Below are 22,002 nucleotides of genomic sequence, written 5' to 3'. Positions count from 1 at the left end.
GGTCGGCTGATCACACAGATGCTGCGTTTGAAAGGCTGCACGTTTCACATGCAAATGGCTGATGGAGTGACTAATACCAATTTGAGTGCTTTACTGTTTAACACAATGGTCCGATGCTTCCAGCAGGGCGCTGTGATGCTCGTTTTATAACCGATGACTGATGACATGGACGAATCACAAACTGAACATATTGATACGCCTTCGACCAGCTCTCTGTTCCTTACAGGAGATAAAAATAAAATGAAATAAAAGCCATGTATTACATTGCACCGTGCTGTGCAGTGTCGACCTCTGGGCACAGTGTTTTTAATCGAAGCAGTGAGAGGTCACAGGTAGGGTGGAGGGAGGCTGTGCAGAGGCAGTAAATATGGGGTCTGACGTTGGTGACACGCCTTCAGCTGATTCACAGGGGGACACAGAAATAGCCAGCAACAGCTGAGGTGGACTGCATGAGAAAAAGACAAATAGAGAGACGCAGGAACAGGAGCTCCACACGTTCTCCTGCTGACTCCCTAACCCTCTGTTTTTTCGGTCTATTCATTGCTGCAACCACATTTTCTCTCAATGAAGAAAGTGTTTTTTTAAAAGAGCGATGCATAATTAACTGGTAAATGGCTTCATGTTGCGGTGGAAACTAATGGAGTTGATGGTGATTGTGTGGCTTCTTTCTTTCTACAAAAAGTCAGACTGTACTCCACTGCACCCAGAAGCCCATCTTGATCTCACAGGACAAAGAGGGAACAGACACAAACAAATCAAGACCTTCCCAAAAAACAAAAAAACAAAAAACCCCTGTGAGACATTCATCAGCGCAGCCTCGGTGCCTCCCAGTCTCTGCAGAGCCTCACAGGTGGGCCTGGTTGCTCCCGGGACACTGTGCTGGCCCAGAAAACAGGAGCACCACCCCACGCCCCCCTCCCTCCCTCCCTTCCTCCGGCAGAACCAGAATCACAAATGACGTCTCTCAATTTTTCTATTTGGGTACAGCAAGAGGGAGATTTAAGCCATATTGACATTAAAGGGATAGGTCAACATTTTGGCAAATTAGCCCATTGCCATAATCCCTATAGTTTTAGCAGTAGGTTCGTTACCTTTAATTGTCGGTGCAAGCTATTTTTAGAACGGTGGTGCAGAGCCGCAAGCTGCTCAGGGCTACATTACAGAGGCTAATGGGATTTATTGGTTTCCCTCATCAAACTCATCAAATACACAATCCAACAACTCCAAAACGCTCTGGTGGACAAGTTGTGACCTGCACATTCACCACGCTATGAGATAATAACTGAACGTTACCAGACAGAGTTGTTTTAGAGGTAAATTCATGCAAAACCGCTGATGCACGTTCCCGTCTGGGGCAGTTTTTCGGAAAACAGTCTCTGTATTTGCCTCGAAAACAACTCTGTCTCTTAACGTTCTGTTATTATCTCATAGCGTGGTGAATGTGCAGGTCACAACTTGTCCACCAGAGCGTTTTGGAGTTGTTGGATTGTGTATTTGATGAGTTTGATGAGGGAAACCAAGAAATCCCATTAGCCTCCGTAGCGTAGCTCTGAGCAGCTCGTGGCTCTGCTCCGCTGTTCTAAAAATAGCTTGCACCGACAATTAAAGGTAACGAACCTACTGCTAATAGGGATTATGACAATGGGCCAATTTACCAAAACGTTGAACTATCCCTTTAAACTTGCATCACTGCAAAAGGTGCTTTGGTTGGTGATGGTTCAATAGCATGTTCTATATGTTTGACTCCAAAACCATGATGATCATTTTACTTGTGTGTCTGTGTTTCCTGTCTTGCCTCCACTCCAAAACACATATGAGTTTGAATTCTATGCGTACAAGTCAACTATTCCATTCCACCTTACATTACACAATGATAGGAAAACTGATGTGTATGTAAATATTGAAAGCAGTGATATAATTAAATCTTTCTAAAGACTAAAACTTGCATCTAATCGACCAATAAAAAGAAGAAATGGCTTGGTAGCTGACAGCTGATTATTTTCAATCACAAAGCCTTTTGTCCTGGAAACGGCCACGATCAGACGTTTAATTCTGACCATTTCTTTCAAGCCACAGCAGCCGGCGAATCCATCCATACACTGTGAATTAATTGCAGCTTCTTCTCCCACAGGGGCCTCTAATAAAACACATCTGCTTGTGTCCCAAACACTGCCCCCGGGAGCCGCGGTTGTGATGTGCGGCCTGACAGTTTGTCTAGCATGAGCTGTTGTGTGGCGGTGGTGGTGGTGGGAGGAGGAGGGATTATTGTGAAGCCTGATCGACCCCGTGGGTCCAACATCCACACACCCACACCCACCTCTGAGCTCCATCAGCACGGCCAGATATAACATGACAGACTGCAGACATGTAGGCACACACTTCATCATGGTATATCTATGATATTAGCAGTAACCTGGCTCACACGATACAGCAAATTTGCTAAAATAGCACTGAAAAGTCCACGTGGTGCAAAAAAAAAGTCTGATTCAGATGAATAAAGTCAGTATCTTCTTTTTTTCCTTCGTCCATGGTGTTATTTTTTGGCGGTTTTGCCATGACAGGAGAATGAAGGGAACACACATGCAGTAAAGTATCATCCCAGTGGGGAATCGAACCAGCGATCTCCTGCAAAAAGGGGTCAGAGGCCATAAGAGATGCACACCCTCTCTAAAAACCACTCACCTATACCTAAACACTTAGCTCAGATCAAGACTTATAAGGGTACTGGACCTTTCCTGCTTATTGTTTCAGTTTCAACTGTATAATAATGAAATCCATTTTTAACCTTTTAACCATTTTTGTCCTTCACCTCCTCTGTCTCTCTCTCTGTCTTCCCCCCACAGACAGATGTTTCTCTGTCCAGCAGCTGCTCAGGAGAAGAGGGACACCTGCTTTAGAAGGTAAACAAATATGAACCCAGCTGTTCATTCAGACCCAACAACGGTACAACAACACCTCTGTGGAGCTGCAGCTGCTGTCCATGGTGCTGAAACCACCACAATCGGGCAAAACTAACACAAACGAAGGCTGTTATTGTCAAATATTGTCACTTTTAAACACTTTTTTCCCTCCTTTTCCTGTGGCTAACAGGTGAAGAGCAGACAGCATCTATATTTATGATTCTTTATGAATGAGAAACAGCCCACAGAGAGACAGGTTGTCGCGGCAGCAGCAGCAGCAGCAGCTGTCGCCATGTTGGTGATGATGATGATGATGTCTCCACTTCATCTCCACGACAAACAACACTTTTCGCATTATGGGCTGTACTGACCGCTGATTAGCGAGCGGCCATCATCATGTCCTCCTGCTCCCACCCCCACCTCTCCTCCTCCTCCTCCTCCTCCTCCTCCAGCTACACCACCAGCATCAGCATCAGCATCAGCAGCACCATGACTCCCCAGGAGCATAAAAATAACAAGAAAGGCGACACACACACATAGACTATACACACACACACACCGGTGTAGCGTGTGGGTGGGGGCTTTTAATTGCTTCAGCTACAGCAGCCTCCCCTCTTTTACATCGCCTGGTTACCAGTGATGCTCCTGGAGCCACCTGGTAGCCAACATGACAACTAAAACTACTACCTACCTATTCACATATACTACCATAGCAACAACATCAATAAAGGTCAAACACACTATTCGTTAACACATTTGTTAAACATAGGCTATAGGTGTGTATCTCCCCTTATAGGCTCAGTGATGTAATAGCTCCACAACAAGTCCTGCCATAAACCTTTTGAATGAGTCTGGGCGTGTCCTCGCCAGATGTGTATGTGTGTCTGTCTGTCTTGTAATCGACACCCGAAATAAGCAGCAACTGGTAACACAAACACACAAAGGCCTTTTGATTATTATTGTATTATTATATATTATGTTTTTTTTTTGTTTCTTTTACATTGCCTATCTTTGTTGCCAGTATTTATATAGGCTATGTCGTCAGAGTTGTTTGCATCAAACAGTTAATAATAATAATAATGATAATTCACACCATAAGGGCCTCGATCCTTCCCAGTATACGCTTTTATTCAAACCATATTTTTTGTCACGACGTGGAGCCTTTTTTTTTCTTTTTCTTTTTTTGATTGCAAATTAAGAGAAAATGTCACCAGTCTTATCTTTTTTTTTTTTTTTTTTTTTTAAAGCACATCCAGTGAATTCTTCCACGAATAAATATTCTACTAATATTAAAGCTTAATTACACTACAGCGGTATAACGGCACGCTTTTTTTTTATCATACGCTCTGTGGTTGTGTATTTAGGCTACGCCTGTCACGCGCTTTAATGTAGCTGATGAATCAATGATTAATCCTCAATAACCACACTGTCAGACAAAAGACTGTGTTGCCTCTCAGTGACAGTGACAGTGACAGTCGCTAAAATGTTCATGTAAATAAAAGCAGAGCCGCTTCTCCATGGATGTGGATGGAGGTAGTCTACTTACCACCATTACGGTGCCCAGCAGGTGGGGACCCTGAAGGTAGATCCCATCGCCGAATGAACACTCCTAAATGTCGATGTGAAATGGAAAACCTTCTCTTTAGTGCCTTCGATGCCTTCGTGGATTATCATTTAATAAGCACTGCTTTGATTTCTTCTTTTCTTTTTTCCCCCCTGTTTCTTTAGCTGCCTCTGCCTGCCGTGGAGAAATCAATCCGCGCTTCCGGTTGGTTTGGCATCGCAGGCTGAAAAGGAGGGTGAATGTCCTTAAAGCTGTGACTGTCGCAAGATGGCCTGGATGGATGGATGATTGGATGGATAGATGGATGAATGGATGGATGGATGGATGGATGGATGGAGGATACACTGCCAGGGAATATGAAACTCACCAGGGAAGCAGAGCAACAGCCACCTGTTGTTGAGCTGGACAGGCACGTGAATGCTGTCAAAACACACTTTGGATTAATCAATACTGTTTTCTGATAGACATGACATGACATGTTTGTCTTATTTAGTTACCCCATGTTTATCCAAGAGTAAAAGGCTATCTTATAAAAAAAAATAAAAAAAAAAGAAAGTCACTGTTTCTATTCAATTTACAGATTATTAAAAAAGAACCCAAAACAAACATGAAACTACATTAGAGCTGTTTATCAAGCAGAATAAATGCATTTTTCAACATTGGTTATATTAAATTATGAAAATAAAAAGTTATATTGTTGTGACAACACAAAATAATAAATAATCTTTACCAACTGTCGTTCATTTGATAATATCAATCATTAACTTTAAATATAGTCTATGGTTTTTATACAAATACAACTCTAACCTTATATTGACATTACAGGTTAGCCTATGTATAGATGGTGTCAGAAAAGGTTGAAATATAGGTTTTATTCTTATATGATAAATACATAAAAATCAAAAATGATATTAGAGCTTTTTCCGGAAATGCCTGTGGAGATTGAGGTGTCAGTGAGGTTGCATGTGCGTGCTCACGTACAGAGGCGGAGACCACATTGGCAGACAGAACTCAGTGCACCCCCTTAGTTTTTTCATTTCTTTTCTTGTATATTACTGCCACCTGCTGGACAGATGGTGGAAGTGCACCAAGTTTACTTTTTGTGTAAGTGAACAAACAAAGGGGGACAACGACCTTTACAGTGTGGCATCTTTAGATTGAAAATGACTGCATGTGAAAAGGAGGAGGACCCTAAAGAGAAGAACCCTAAACCCTCAGCAGAGGTGTGGACACACCCTTTACCTCACGCTCACATGGGCGCTGGCAGTTTCACTTCAGTATGCATGCACATCACACTTTAAAAAAAAAAAAAAAAATCAAACTTCACATCACAGCTCTGTAAACAAAAATCAAATACACAATTTTTCAAAGGGATTTTTACCCAAGTATAAGACTATGAAATTGTTGAACTGTGACTGAAAGAGCCTTGAAGCTGTCAGTCGTCATAGAAATCTGAGTTAAAGGGATAGTATCATTTTTTTTTAAAGTGGGGTTGTATGATGTACAAATAGCCCCTAAGTACTTTAATTGCAGTAGAAGACTCTCTGCACTCCTCCCGTTAGCAACGCCAGCCCATAGCCCTGCCCAGAGATTTAGAACATACAGTGTTGTGAATGGACCCAAAGAAACTGCCTGTTTTCATGGCCTAAAAGAGGTTTTACCTGAAAAAAAATACACAGTTCCATTGTTCGCTATAATATAATTTTTTCCAGCTCCTCAAAGTGCAGGAAAAACACAGTTTTTATTTGGACCTAACCAACTCACGTATCCCTGCGCCCAGGGTTAGCGCCCGCCGATCAGCAGTTGGTTAGGTCCAAATAAAAACTGTGTTTTTCCTGCACTTTGAAGGGCTGGAAAAAATTATATTATAGCGAACAATGGAACTGTGTATTTTTTTTTCAGGTAAAACCTCTTTTAGGCCGCGAAAATAGGCCGTTTCTTTGGGTCTGTTCACAACATATGTTGTAAATCTCTGGGCAGGGCTATGGGCTGGCGTTGCTAACGGGAGGAGTGCAGAGAGTCTTCTACTGCAATTAAAGTACTTAGGGGCTATTTGTACATCATACAACCCCACTTTAAAAAAATGCTACTATCCCTTTAAGGCTGTAAGTAAGGGGCTTGTGAATGTTTACCAGATTTTTCATGGTATGAAATACTGTTAACAATGCATGGAGTGAGTGTATACAGTACACATAGAGAGAGAGAGTGTCCTTGGTGATCTTCCACCGTGCAGTGTGAGCTCTGGGCTCCTCTGCAGCTGAGTGTGACTTTGCTGCATGTTTCATTAGAAGGAAGGTGATGAATTTGGGAGCCTTGTTCAGCCCTGTGCACTGTCAGAATAAGATGTGCATGTGTGTGTGCGTGGCATGACGGAAAGCTTTCAGTGTGTTAACCCTCTGCGTCTGGTTCTTGCCTGGCTGTTGCATTAAAAACACAAAGAGAGTTGGGTCGTGCAGTAGCTACACTTTCTGTACACCGCTGGCTGAAATAAAAGCACACACTTCCTGAGTTTACATGAGCAACACACATGAATGTTAACATCGGGAAATGAAATCATATTGTTTCCATTTTAATTTCCTTTGACAGGAAACATAAAGCTTGTCAATATCACGCCATTTATTCCCTCACATGCCTCTATAGTTCAGGGTACTGTTGCTATATACAGTAGGTGTTGAGGTAAATCTATGTCTGTTTAACACCTTTTTATAACAGCGTACAGGCTAATGTGTCAGTCCTGGCCTCTCTTCCATTTCATAACACACAATAAGCGATGATGCAGTGCATGCTATGACTAACAGGCTCTCTGTTCATCTGTTAGTCATCAAAAGAAGTTCATTAACCCAGACAGTCCCACATCTCTCATCCGTTTGCTGCAGCCAGCTACTGTAGGAGTCGACTGAGTCTCTCCACTCACAGACCGACCGACACAATGAGATTACAAGATTACAGTCGGAGTGCACCATGTGTTCTCCGAGCTTAATTTGATTAAAACTCCCACTTAACCGCCCGTTACTGCTCACCTATACTGCATGCAGATGAACCAAGAGCTGTGTGTCATACTACAGCAGACTGCATATAAAATAATACAGTTTGATTCATGGTAAGGTAGAAAACATTATCTCGTATAAAAAAGTGACAATCCATGTCACCAACTTGAAATCATATCTTAAATGAAAAAGTGCAAATGAGGTCATTGTAGTAGTTTTAAATAGTCTTTCTTTAAACTACAGAGGTGCAAAGATTAAGGCTAATTTAAATGCATCTAACCCATTAATCTAACAAGACTATAAGGCTCACATGCAGCCACTCTTACGCACACGTTGAAGACCGTACAACTGACCGACATGAACTTGTTTCATTCAGGTTACACAAGACGGTTTGGAAAAGACAAATAAGGACACAATGAAAGTCAAAGTCAAAGCAAGAGAGAGGATGAAAAACACTCTATATGGGTTTGATGATGGTCAGGATACTCTTCTTTGATGGACCACACCCTGTTGCTCAGAAATACTGTCACATAACTAACTCTATGTTCTATAACATATGATAATAATAATGTTTTATTTAACTTTGCAGCTCAGTGCTTCTGTATGCTACAGTATGACAGACTGGTAGATGAGCAATAACATAGAGAGGATCAGTAGCTTATGAGGATTAAAGGCCTTTTTTTATTGACTAGTATTCTTCTTTTAACATTGATGTGGTTTGGGGAAAGGACTACAATACAATGCAGAGTCTTCCTCACCCTTCCCTCCCTCCTCCACCAATGCCACCTGCAAAGCACACACACACACACACACGCACACAGGACACACAAATACAGACATGCAAAGTGAGATCACATGACTGGGGCAGGCCTTGTACTGTAGGTGTGGTGTAGGCTTGTCCGCTGAACACGAGGGATTGTAAAGGAAAGAGCCTTCACTCCCTCGTCTCTCTCTCTCCCCCCACCAGAAGAGAAAGCTGAAAGACAATGGGAACAAGCTATGGACACAGGTAAGTGCAGAACACAATATAGTGTAGTTTACATAACATATGTAATCAATTAAGTGCCTGTGTATGGTAGCATGGAGAGACACGGGCTTTTAAAAGTACTAATCCCTCTTACTGGAGACAGTGTGTAAGCTTATTTAGATCTCAGCATTACTGCTTGAACAGCATGGCTGGGGACAAACAGAGGCTGAATGGAGCCGTGTCCCTATATGAGGTTATTATAACAAATATTTGTTTTGTAAAGAAAGACGGTTTTTCTTATGGTTTCTCTATAGTATTAATCCAATATGTCAACCATAGCTTCTCCCACCAGTGTGGACCAATGATCCTACTGGGAACCTTTTTTTTTTTTTTTTTTTTTTAATCTAAGATCTAATACCATCATGACAACTGAATAAAAAGGCTATGTTTGAGTATTATAAATGTTAATTAATATAAAGTAGGCCTAAATGAGGAAAACACAGCCAAATATATAGAATAAAAAATTAAATCAGTGACTGACTGGGCCATTATATAAGAGATCACAGATTCGACTACTATACCCTCACTGTTCTGTCTAATATAGGCAAAATAAAAAAATAGTCGAATTTGAATGAAAAAAAGTCTAAATGTAAATGGATTTAGTTAATTAAGTGTAGATTTAGTTTAATTTTCTGTCGCCTAGGCTACTCAGTCGCCAGAGCTGTTTTTAGTTGGCACGCTCCGGTGAAGCACGAGTTTAAAATACACAGAGGGCGTCGACTTTAATTTAAACTGAGATGGAGAGGAGAGAAAAAAAACAGAAACACTGGAGGTCAAAGGTGGAGAGAGAGAGAGGAGGAGGAGGAGAAGTTTCCTGAGTCTCGTCGGAAGTGAACTCCGCAGTTTTTTTCATAGAAACTTCTGCAAACTGGAAACGTTGACGTGCGGTTGTAAATTAGGCTAATTAGTCTGACGTTTGTTTTGTTGTTGTAATTTTGGTGTCGAAATAACCAAGTGGTGGATTTACTTGAAACTCACGTTTGAGGAAAACGCTTTTCCCCCCAGGTAAACCTTAAATTTATCGCAATATTCGTCAAACAAACTGATGCATTTGTCATTTTACAGGTTTGAGATGAATGAACACAGGCTACAAAACCGAAGCTAAGCTAAAAGGTTTATTTATCTGTTGAAAATTTGTTTATTTGGATAAAACCCCTAGAGTTGTAGGTTGTACCATCTCGTTTTCGAGAGGGTCCAAACATATAGGCAGCAGGGCCGTTGCTAGGAATTCTGGGGGCCCTGAAAGAATACTAAAATGGGCCCCTGACTTTTCCACTTTTTTTCTTAGACTGTATGTATTATAATTTTTTATTAAGCCTACTTTGTTTTGATGCTAATGCAGCATTGCACTGCAAAAACTCAAGTATCTTACCAAGAATATTTGTCTTATTTCTAGTCAAAATGTCATTTCTAGTCAAAACAAATCTCATTATACTTAAAATAAGACTCATCATATTAAAAGTAGCTTGTTTTTAGACACGTTTTACTCATTTCAAGCATATTTTCACTTGAAATAAGTAGAAAAAATCAACGTATGTATTATTTTTTATTTAGCCTACTTTTTTATGCTAATGCAGCATTACGAGTAGAATTATCATCACCTTTCTCCCCTATACAACGGCCCTGATAGACAGACATAGATTCATCAGACAAACATGTTCTCAACAATATAGAAAAACAAACATACAAATAAACAAACAAACAAACAAACAAACAAAAAAGACAAAAACAATAGAACAAACAAAGGACAAACCACAGTTATTGTAACTACATTGGGGCAAAACAAAACAACCATAATAAGGCCACAATGGTCAACACTGAGACTAAAATGACAGTATCTATGTCGTCACTACAACAAAAACCCTGACTGACTCTGAGTAGGCTACTGTAGCTATTGAATTAATTTGAAACAGTGCATCAATTATTCTGGTGTATGAAGAAGGTTTTACATTAAACTACTGTTAAGTTTAAAGCAGCAGTGAATTATGGGAAATCATATTTGTAAATAGTACACTTTCCTTTATCTGTAAACTCAGTGACTTTGGGTTCTGGACTGGACTTTTCTAAAAATTAAGAAATCAAATCATGACCTGATGAAGCTGTAAATGAAATGTAAATGAAAAATAAATATAAGTTGCAGTTTAATGGTCACTAAAAGCCCTTAAAGTGGGATTATTATGATACTGTGGTGGGGTCAGAAACCTCTGCGATGTTTTCAAGCCACTGTAAGACATTTCACATGGACACCAACAGTCAGACAGGGAGGGAGGGAGAGGGGGGGCAGGGCGCCTCACTGTTAAAAGCTATGTATTTAATCACTGCAATGTTTCTCATGTCTCAGGAGCTTCACCTGACTGACACTGGGAACAGTCTCGGCTCCCTTTACGGGGGGAGGATGTCCCTTGAGATGGAGGACCAGGTAAATCCGCTGGAGAGGGACCACTTCCTGTCTGTGGTCCTGCCAGGAGGGGCGGAGAAGAACGCCACGGTGCACGGAAGGTCGGCCATTTGTGAACCTTTCCCCCCTTTTTCAACAGTTTTTTGAGTCTGAGTTTACAGTCGTTTTGTCTTCTCTCTTGTCCTCCTCTGACTCCAGTACGCCGGTGATGGACCTCCTGGTGACCCTTTGTGCAACCTACCACCTGAATCCCTCCGACTACACCGTCGAGGTTCTCTCGCCGAACAAGAACAACATCGGTTTTAAACCGAACTCGCCGATCGGATCTCTGGACGCCGACAAGATTGTCCTGAAGCCCAGACTGGTGGAGGAGAAGACCAGGAGGCCGTACATGCCAGAGGTGAACCAGTAATTAGAGTTTACTGCACTGTTATCTGTAGTTTTTTTTTTTCTTTCATTCATTCAGTATTTTTAATTTTTCCATGTAAATTTGTCTTTTTTTCTATCTTCTTACTTTGAAGACCACCACTGTTGTTGTCTTTTTACACAGGGGAGGTATTTTCATAAGCCTTTTTTGGCGTCCACCTCTCCTGCACAATGTTTAAAGGGATAGTAGCATTTTTTTAAAGTGGGGTTGTATGATCTACAAATAGGCCCTAAGTACTTTAATTGCAGTAGAAGACTCTCTGCACTCCTCCCGTTAGCAACGCCAGCCCATAATAGCCCTGCCCAGAGATTTACAACATACGTACATTGTTGTGAATGGACCCAAAGAAACGGCCTATTTTCGTGGCCTAAAAGAGGTTTTACCTGAAAAAAAAATACACAGTTCCATTGTTCGCTATAATATAATTTTTTCCAGCCCCTCAAAGTGCAGGAAAAACACAGTTTATACAGTGTATTTTTTTTTCAGGTAAAACCTCTTTTAGGCTGCGAAAATAGGCCGTTTCTTTGGGTCCATTCACAACAATGTATATTGTAAATCTCTGAGCAGGGCTATTATGGGCTGGCGTTGCTAACGGGAGGAGTGCAGAGAGTCTTCTACTGCAATTAAAGTACTTAGGGGCTATTTATAGATCATACAACCCCACTTTAAAAAAATGCTACTATCCCTTTAACTTCATTATCTTCATTGTTTATGCAGGTTATATGATATGCAAATAAAAAAAGTAAAGTAAGTAAAGTGTTTATCATTTATCTTTGCAGGCGACTGTGCGTCTGTTGATCAACTACAACAGATCCCATAAGGCCGTGGTGCGGGTGAATCCCACGCTGCCCCTCGACGCGCTGCTGCCGGCCGTGTGTGACAAGTGTGAGTTTCAAGTGGAGAGCACCGTCCTGCTGAGAGACTCCCAGTCCGACGAGCCGCTGGACCTGACCAAGACCCTGAACGACCTCGGGCTGAGGGAGCTGTTCGCCAGAGACACGGCCTGGACGGAGCCAGCGGAGCACGGGCTCCGAGCCAAGACACCCGAAGCAGGTGAGTCAGAGGACAGGACACGGTGACGTGACCGCTCCTGTTCCAACACCCTGTGTGTGCTTTGCATAGTAGTCTAAGTCTGTGTAAAGAGAAACTATATTTGTGTTCTGAGTTCGTCACATCACAGACGGATGTTTTATTAAAACTCCACAGTTCAGTTCTATATAGTTTATTTAAAACTTAATTAAAATGTTTACAACCAAATATCATATTTCACTTTACACAGACTCTTGCTCTTCTTTGTGTTCTCCTGCTGTTGCATCGATGCTGCTTGTAAAGAAGCTCTGTGCTTTTCATGCTCAAGGCTTTTCAAGTTCTAGACTTGGACCTAAAAATACCATATTTTTCCAGCTTAGCTCCTGCGGCCCTGAGAGCTCAGGCAGTGCACGGAGAAAACATGAAATCATGCAAATAGATCAGTTTGAGTCCCTTTTACATTTATGCACCATAGGCAGCAACTATTACATGCTTTCTGTCCTTGCGTGTGTTTGTTGTTGTATTTGTACGGCTCAGTTTCCTGCTGTTTCATTGCTGGCTAGATGGTTTTTGATTAAACCATCAGTTTCATGGACGATGTGACCATATTTTACACTTCTCCTGTGTTTTCACTTGAGCTGGTGATCCAGAACAAGGTTTAAGAAATATGTCACAAAATCCAAACGCTTTCTTCCCTGAGCTGACATTTAACACAACATTATGATGATGATAATGATGACGATGATATTTCATTCACGTAATTTACATTTGTTCACACTGTGCAAACCGAAAACTGGACGATGGCGTCATTTTCTCTCCGAAACAACTGACACACCGGCAGAGCTCATCGCACCGCCTGCGCTGACACAAGGTAACACATACTGTACACACATTCACACAAAGATGTAGTGTTTTCTGCTTTGGACGGTGCACTGATTGGGTTATTGATCATTTTATAGAACTGCCGAGGAAAGAGAAGAAACAGAAGGAGAACGCCGGGTTCCTCAGCTTGTTTAGAAGAAAGAAGAAAAAGCTGGGGACGGTGCGTCGGCAGCTCCTGGCGACACCCGATGTCAACTGTTTTGTCTCGAGTCGGGACGCCGCCACTGATCAGATCATGTTTTATCTTTGCAGGGAGAAGCAGTGAGTGCTCCCACGTCGCCTGGTCTCAATAAGCAGGTGGCGGTCAGTGTGAATGAGCGGGATGTTTGCTCTCCTTCTAACACCCTGCAGGCAGACATGCCCAAGAAGAGGCGAGCGCCGCAGCCGCCCATGGGTGTGTCGCAGAGCGTCCCCAACAACCTCAGCACATGTCATCTAAGAGAGCTATCGGTAGAGACTTAAACCTCTTTGTCGTCTTGTTCTTCAAGTTTTTGATCAGATATTGCAAAAACATCCTTCAATAACGTCATTGTCTCTCTATAGAGATCTGCAGAATCTACATTAAGGAGCACCAAGAGGAGGGCCCCTCCCCCGCCATGTGCAAACACACCGCTGGAGCTGCAGCCAAACACACGGGTTACAGGTACAATCTTCATTGACGACCTCTGAGCTGAGTGATTGGATCTCATTTTAATCACAATCATAATCAAAAGAGCTGTTCAAACACTGCTTGAACCCAGAGCTGAACCCTCCTGCTGTTTATTTTGCCATCTAGTGGTTGAAAGTTGACTCAGCATCTCTGAAAATCACACGCCGAGATGAAATACGCTTTGTGGAATAATCCCAATTGACCTTTTACAGTATTTCAGTGCAAATCAAATGGGTTTAGAGTAGACAAGGGGGTGGTGTGGGTGGGGGGGAGCTGTTCTTATATCTGCCAAATCCTTACGGCTTCAGTCAGGGTCAAGAGAGATTGAAGTTAAATCAAGATTAAAATGTCAGAGTGAATACCATCAAATAGAAAGATTTAGCAAATATCAGATTTAGCAGTTAAATCCAGCACATAACGCCTGCTTTTATCAGTCCGAGCAATTTAACCCCGCTCAGGGCAATTAAAGTGACCCAGAGCCACGTTGGCTTCAGTCTGTTCCCAGATAAATCCCTCCATTGTCCAAGACTTCATTCCCCTGTATTAGTCCGTCTGATATGCTGCTTTTATCGTCTCGGTTCAGCCTCTCTGTGCACGGCTCCTCTATTCTTTTTACTTTCTTTTTTTGTACTGAGCTGCTTTCACAGACTTGAATGGACAATGGTCATTCTGTTATTAGTGCGCCGTGATTATAAGAGCAATATTTCATTGTGCAAATAGCTTTTTAAAATAGTGGAAGTTGAAGGCGGTTTCTCTTGTTGCAGTTATCAGATTAAATCGCCTCCTGCAGCGTCAGTGTCTTGGTTCACTCCCTTCATCCTGCTGAGTCGTGAAAAAACACAACTCCCAGCCGAGAGTTGATGGTCATTAAAAAAGCCTGCACCTCCTACACTTACACAATCATGATGTGTGGAGGTTTAAAATCTAAAACGCCTCCATTAAAGGGATAGTTCAACATTTTGGCTAATTGGCCCATTGCCATAATCCCTATAGTTTTAGCAGTAGGTTCGTTACCTTTAATTGTCGGTGCAAGCTATTTTTAGAACGGCGGAGCAGAGCCGCGAGCTGCTCAGAGCTACGCTACGGAGGTTAATGGGCTTTCTTGGTTTCCCTCATCAAACTGGCTCGCGGCTCTGCTCCACCGTTCTAAAAATAGCTTGCACCGACAAATAAAGGTAACTATCCCTTTAAGGCAGTGGGACGCAGTGGCTTTTTCTTAAGTGTGAGACTTGATTGTGAACGTGTTGGAGTCAGGATTGTAAACAGTGCAGATTTTAAACCCTAAAGCCGAGCTCTCTCTCCTCCCTGCTTACAGACTCTGTGTTACCTGAAGTGGGTGACTGAGGGCTGCTGCTGCTGCTGCCGCTGCTGCTGTCGTCTCCTTTTCCTCTCCTCCTTCCATCATCCCTCTTCCTCCTCTCCGTCCGTCCTCCTCCTGCGTTGGCCTCTTCTTCCTCCTTCTCCCATTTTAGTGGCTTTTTATCGATGTGTGTCCCTGTGGCCTGCTGCAACTCTTTTCCTATTTATTGGTCATGTGTTCTTTTAATTGTCTGCTTATTCTGCGTGTCTGTTTTTATGCAAACTGTGTAATTACTTTTGTTTTGGTCTTTTTATTTGTGTGTGTGTCATTGATCAGACTTTATAACTCATTTCTGTGCCTTTGAACCAAAACAGAAACCACGTAAACATTAGTACTTAGTAAATGAATCATCTCAGTTGATTAGGTCTGCAACGTTGATACTTAACTCAATTGATCATGAGGCGATGAGGAGGAAATCTCATCAGTAGCCTGGACCAAGATCTAATAATGATTGATCTCTTTATTTACACAAACACACTTAAAGCGTAAAGATACCAACTTCAAAAACCCCACACTATAATATCGTCTTTATTATAATCATGTTTTTTTTGTTATTTATGTTGTAGTCATTCCTTTCTCTGCTTCTATCTTATCTACACTGATTGTATATTAAAGTTTTGATATTTTGATTCTTTCATCTTAATGCAATATGATGCAAAGTTTATCTGCTGGATTTTTCATTATTAATCAGTGTTTGTCTTTTTTTTTGCAATAATTCGATTGAAAGACTTGGCTTCGTGTTAGAAAAAATAAAAACAAAAAATCATCTGTTCCTTATGTGTTTACATGTTAAATAACTTTTTAAAAATGTTGCATTGCATGTGTTTACTATGCAGAACATCAGTCTCTTAATTTGAAAATACCCATGTCCGTGTCACTAAGTGTTTCCTGTCTCTCCAGGGACGCTAGACTTTGTGAACGCTGCGGAGGAGCGGAGAGAAAGTGATGAGTCAGACTGTGTTCACCTATCGCTGTCTGCGTCTTCGTCACCACATCCATCACAGACCAGGTCATCCTCATCCTCCTCACGTCCGTCGCTTGATCCCTATCTGCCTTCGTTCCGAGGGAGGGACTTGTCCGACGCCCGCTGCACTCTGGCCAAAGTCCTGACGTCCTCGGTGTCTAAAGGGACGCTGGTCAAGCGTTTGAAGAACTCCGCCACCTTCCCAAAGTTGTACGCCGGCTCCTTCCTCTCGGCCAATCACAGGCGTCCGGAGAATAACGAGGGTTTCTGCGCTGAGCTGGAGTCAGTGATTAAGTCTGACCTCCCCACGACGGCGGAGTGGGAGGATCCACTGCAGAGGAAGGGGACGACCACCTTCAAGGTCGTCCCCCTGAAGAGACAGACACTCCACGACCCAGACCCAGTCTCTGAGGAGGACTCAGACCAGAACCAGGTCCCAGACCAGTACCAGGTCACTGTGGAGGTCTCAGACCAGAACCAGGTCCCAGACCAGTACCGGGTCACTGAGGAGGTCTCAAACCAGAACAGGGTGACTGTGCATGTCCCAGACCAGAACCAGATCCCAGACCAGTGTGACGAAACTGGGGATGTCTCAGACCAGAACCAAGTCCCAGACCAGTACCGGGTCACTGTGGATGTGTCAGACCAGAACCAGATCCCAGACCAGTGTGAGGAAACTGGGGATGTCCCAGACCAGTACCAGGTCAATGGTGATGTCTCAGACCAGAACCAAGTCCCAGACCAGTACCGGGGCACTGTGGATGTGTCAGACCAGAACCAGGTCCCAGACCAGTACCGGGTAACTGAGGAGGTCTCAGACCAGTGTGAGGAAACTGGTGATGTCTCAGACCAGAACCAAGTCCCAGACCAGTGTGAGGTAACTCTGGATGTCCCAGACCAGTACCAGGTCAATGGGGATGTCCCAGACCAGAACCAGTTAACTGAGGAGGCCCCAGACCAGAACCAAGTCACTGGTGATGTCTCAGACCAGAACCAAGTCCCAGACCAATGTCAGGCCACGCTGGATGTCCCAGACCAGAACCAAGTCCCAGACCAGAACCAGGTCACTGAGGAGGTCTCAGTCCAGAACCAGGTAAGAGTAGACGATGAGCCTGAGAGTGAAGCTGGTCTTTTGACGGAGGAGGACACGTCTCCACCTGACGGACCAGACGCTGAAACACCTCCACCTGGTCCGGAGCTGCAGGAGTCTGAGGGACCGGACTCTCCTCCACCGCCTCGTGAGGAAGGTCCAGGTTCACCTCGCTCTGAGGGAGGGGGCAACAAAGAGGAGAAAGAGGATGAGGATGGAGGGCAGGAGGAAGAGGAGGGAGAGCATGAACCTGAAGTCACAAATGAGGAGTCATCAGCTCGACTGTCAGACAACAGCGACGGTCAAATCAACTCAGAGGATCAGGGGGAATTACTCCAAAGCCCCGGTGAGCCGCCTGTAAGTACAGACACGGAAGAAAAGGAGGTGGTACAGGAAGAAGAGGATGAGGAGAGTTTCCCTCCTCCTCCTCCACCTGTCTTCTTCACCGAAGACGTAGAAGTGATGGACGAGGGGTACATGAACACTTCCTCTCTGCCAGCTTCGGACAGACTGACCAGTGAAATCAGCGACAATTGTCAAGCTGAGTCGACTTCAGCAGCCGCGTCTGAGCCTCCTCTTCCTCCGCCGCCACCACCAGTTGCTGCTGCTGCACCAACGCTTCGGGACAGGATGAGCGCAGGTCCGTCCAGGTTCGCCCAGGCCGTTGCCATGGCTGTGCAGAGGTCCCGCCTCCAGAGTCGTCGAGGGAAATCTTTCAACCCGCAGGCCCCCAGCGCTCCACACGATCCACTCCCCTCTCCACCACCCCTGTCTACATATCAGTACGGTGCGTGACTTAGATAATTACTGTAACTGTGATATATTAAAGGGATAGTTCAACATTATGGCAAATTGGCCCATTGCCATAATCCCTATATTTTTAGCGGTAGGTTCGTTACCTTTATTTGTCGGTGCAAGCAGTTTTTAGAACGGCGGAGCAGAGCCGCGAGCTGCTCAGAGCTACGCTACGGAGGCTAATGGGATTTCTTGGTTTCCCTCATCAAACTCATCAAATACACAATCCAACAACTCCAAAACGCTCTGGTGGACAAGTTGTGACCTGCACATGCACCACACAATAACTGAACGTTATGAGACAGAGTTGTTTTCGAGGTAAATTCATGTAAAACCGCCGGGGGCAGTTTTTCGGCGAGCAATCTCTGAATGTACCTCAAAGTTCTGTTATTATCTCATAGCGTGGTGAATGTGCAGGTCACAACTTGTCCACCAGAGCGTTTTGGAGTTGCTGGATTTTGTATTTGATGAGTTTGATGAGGGAAACTAAGAAATCCCATGAGCCTCCGTAGCGTAGCTCTGAGCAGCTCGCGGCTCTGCTCCACCGTTCTAAAAATAGCTTGCACCGACAATTAAAGGTAATGAACCTACTGCTAAGACTATAGGGATTATGGCAATGGGCCAATTTGCCAAAATGTTTAACTATCCCTTTAATCCACAAATCTCCTTAGAATAAAAACAAAGCAGTAGTCTGCTGCACAGTTGGATCACGTTTCTGCACTTTCTATCTGTATTTAATGCCATCAATGACATTGACAGGTGTGGTCTTACATGACGTTTGTGTAATGATGTACAGTATTGAGCAGGACTGTTTGGTGGCTGACTCACTGTCCGTGACTGTGCTTGCTTTAGTAATGTAAATATTTGTTTCTGCTGCAGGTGCCTGAGCTGCTTCCTCACACAGGTCTGAATGGACGTGAGGATTCACAGCTCACTGAGGACGCCGCACACGCAGCACGTGACCTCCATACAACTCAACTCAACCACTTAAAAACAAACTGCGTCAGGTTTCAAACGAATAATCATTTTTATTTGTGTTTTATTTATTTGTTTCTTTTAATTTTTGTGCCAATGTCGTCTGGTTTTATTTTTATCTTTATGCTCACAGGTTGAACATAAACATTTTCTGTTGTGGAGGAGGCCAAATGTACAGGACACGAGTTGTTGAACTGACAATGTCCTGTTTTTTTTTTTTACTTCCTTTTAAGATGTGCCAAAGCGGATACGACGCTGACGTCAGAGCCCCTTTTTCTTCTTTCTTTCTTTCAATTTCTAATGTAAAAACAAAAGCAATCATGTAATTTCAACCTATTGGCTTATTCTATGTTTAGTTCCTCCCTCAGGATGTATACTATATATACTGTATATATTTTTTGTATGTGTTCACGCAGTAAAACTCATGGACACTGTTTGAGACTGGTTTGTTTTTTTTGTCACTAGGTGGCAGAAGAGCATCATTTTTAAATGCACATTTTTACATCCCTCCTTATTTATAACAAATAACACATTTTAAAAGAAATAATAACAGCGATTAGACTTTTTTAAATCAGGAACTATATTATATATGTCTCAGGATTTTTCTCTGAGGCCATCATCTCTGTTCAAGAATCCATATTCATACGAAGGACAGATTTAAAAAAAAAAAAAAAAAAAAAAGTATGTGCAATATTTAAAGGCGACATGAGATTTCCTGCATTTCCAGACAAAATAATAATAATAAATAAAAAAGCATCAGTTTTATGCCAAGCATCTCAGCACCTTCCTGAATAAACTCAGTCCACTTTGCTCACATGCACACACTGTTATGTCTTTAACGGACCCATACCTCAGGGCAGTACTGCATAGCTATACTTGGGTGCCAAAAGAATCCGCACTACTATACGTATTGATCCAGCCCTGGCCTTGGAGGAACAGCAAGGAGCTATGCGAGGTAGAGACCAAGCCAGAACCGCCTGTGGCTAAACCTCCTTGTTTGCCAGGCCTGGACTGAGTGGGCTCGCTTCAAGACTTTTCTTTCTCTCTCTCTCTCTCTCTCTCTCTCTCTCCGACATTCCTTGCTCTACCTGAGGAGAGAGAGAGAGAGAGGAGGACGGGTTGCTGGTGGATGATGGGAGGTGACCGTTGACCCTGTCGTGTTTCTGCAGCGCTCCCCCCAGAGGGGGTGCCCGGCCCTCAAGGGCACAGCCGTGTCACACTGCCGTTGTCATGGAGAATGCCATTACCGCCCCTAAGGGAGAGAGCCACATCTATGAGGTTTTTTTTTTTAACTGTGGAAAAAGAAACACACACACACACACACACACACACACACACATATATATATATACACTGTGGATGGGAGCTCTTTTTCCTGCCCAAAGCAATGATATCCAATATAAGTGACAACTCTGGCATTATCCCTCCTCAGCAGTGAAAGGTTGAATTTCCAACCTGAGCAGCAGCGTTCATGATTATGCAGACACAAGAGAGCTGGAGTCATAATGCAGCAGAACAGGAAACGCTACTCTGTCATGTACAGTTACGATCCAGCACCTGGCATGAAACTGCTATCAGCACCGATGGACCTTTTGAACAGCAACATCATCAACAAGACGTTGTCGGCACAGAGAAGGCTTTTGTTTTGTTTGTTTTTTTTGGCTGATTATTGTCTCAGGAGGCGATTGGAGGGGACTGACATGAACAAAACGGAGGGAGTCTAAATCCTGGAGGACACTTCAGTCACATGGCCACCTCCTGGTTCAAACAAATTAATGAGCAGGGGCCCGTGGCGTGAATGCAAGATCACTGAGAGAGTCACAACTGTTACAGCTGACAACCCCTAAACAAACGTGGACTATCTTTCACACTTGTGTTGTGATGTTGAATAAACATATTAAATAAAATCCAGATAGGCCAACATGTCAGAGCCATCCTACCCTCAAATAAATTAGAAAAATATGCAAGAAATTACAAATGAATTGAAAAAATTACATAATGAATAACTGGATCAACAATGTATTAAAAGGAGACCTGTGTACAAGGAAAATGTGATATATTGAATTAAGAATAACCTGGGCAATTATCTATTCAGTGTCTTGTTTACACACGTTAATGATATTCATTATATGAAATAATTAAAAATCAGTTTGCAGCCATAGCTGTAATAATATGGGGCAACAAGGTTTTCCTATATAAGTCTATATTTATTCGTGCTTATTGTTTTTTTTTCTTTTATTTTGAATGTAAATTAACCACAGCTACACTTCCTGTGGTGCCCCCAAGTAAATATTACATCATAATGCAAAACAATAATGTAGAAATTAACACCACAAGACAAAAAGGAACAAGAAAATAGCAAAGCAGATGAAGAACCAACTCTATCTATTTTCTTGATAAATAAATGTGAAATATTCTGCAGCAAATCATTTTATCTATTTGAACAGTGCATTACTATGCATCGTTTTTGAGACAGGAGTCAAAAACAACAGCCTTGTGATCATTGCTACACTACAAAAAAAACAATGTAATGTATATATACAGTATTAACTGATGATAGAGGGAGTTTGTGATTTTAGACAATGAATGAACCAAAAGAAGATTTTTCTTATCGCTATATTCATTTCTGTTTGAAATGTAGTATCTGTTTTCAGAAGTATTGATTTATTAAGTAGTTTAAACAGTTTCACAGGTATTTTAAAGATTCTTAATCCAGATGATTTCAGGTTAGTAAAAGGCCTTTGATGCTCAAAATCTCCTGGTCCCATTCCCAGTCTCACTCTCGGCGAATTAAGACTTTTTCATTATTATTATCCATAGCGTTTATCCTCCTAGGGTCGCTGGGAGTTGGTGAGGGGGGGTGAGGCAATTGAGACTTTTTTATTTTATTTTTTTATAGACAGAAAATTTTGGCTGGCCAGGCAGCCGGGGCCAAAGTGTGCAGTTCGCTTTACT

At 42.7% G+C, this 22,002-nt stretch overlaps 2 protein-coding genes across 3 annotated transcripts in view; one reads left to right on the top strand and one right to left on the bottom strand.

Annotated features, from left to right (window-relative positions):
- The window catches only part of LOC146990812 (sodium channel protein type 2 subunit alpha-like), a 44,205-nt gene extending 39,467 nt beyond the window's left edge, over positions 1 to 4,738 (bottom strand). The window contains exon 1 of the mRNA XM_085799625.1: positions 4,447 to 4,738. The gene's annotated coding sequence lies outside the window, so the exon portion shown is untranslated. The remainder of the gene's footprint in view (positions 1 to 4,446) is intronic.
- A 3,581-nt stretch (positions 4,739 to 8,319) lies between these two features.
- Positions 8,320 to 19,462, top strand: LOC146990811 (uncharacterized). Of its 2 annotated transcripts, none has more exons than XM_085799611.1 (11): positions 8,320 to 8,460; positions 10,820 to 10,977; positions 11,075 to 11,276; positions 12,083 to 12,356; positions 13,174 to 13,203; positions 13,292 to 13,374; positions 13,467 to 13,664; positions 13,758 to 13,857; positions 16,124 to 16,644; positions 17,263 to 18,064; positions 18,952 to 19,462. In XM_085799611.1, the coding sequence occupies exons 2-11, from the start codon at positions 10,874 to 10,876 to the stop codon at positions 18,957 to 18,959; spliced, it is 2,322 nt and encodes a 773-aa protein (XP_085655737.1). In that variant the 5' UTR covers positions 8,320 to 8,460; positions 10,820 to 10,873; the 3' UTR covers positions 18,960 to 19,462. The 2 variants fall into 2 exon arrangements, with proteins under 2 accessions (XP_085655737.1, XP_085655728.1); XM_085799602.1 differs by lacking the exon at positions 18,952 to 19,462 and adding an exon at positions 16,861 to 17,059 and having other exon boundaries at positions 16,124 to 16,668; positions 17,270 to 18,072.
- Positions 19,463 to 22,002: the final 2,540 nt, after the last annotated feature.

The sequence above is a fragment of the Trachurus japonicus genome, chromosome 2 (genome assembly GCF_045865225.1).
Source record: "Trachurus japonicus isolate A0001 chromosome 2, Traja_1.0".
NCBI lineage: Eukaryota > Metazoa > Chordata > Actinopteri > Carangiformes > Carangidae > Trachurus > Trachurus japonicus.
This window is presented reverse-complemented; position numbering and strand designations above follow the sequence as displayed.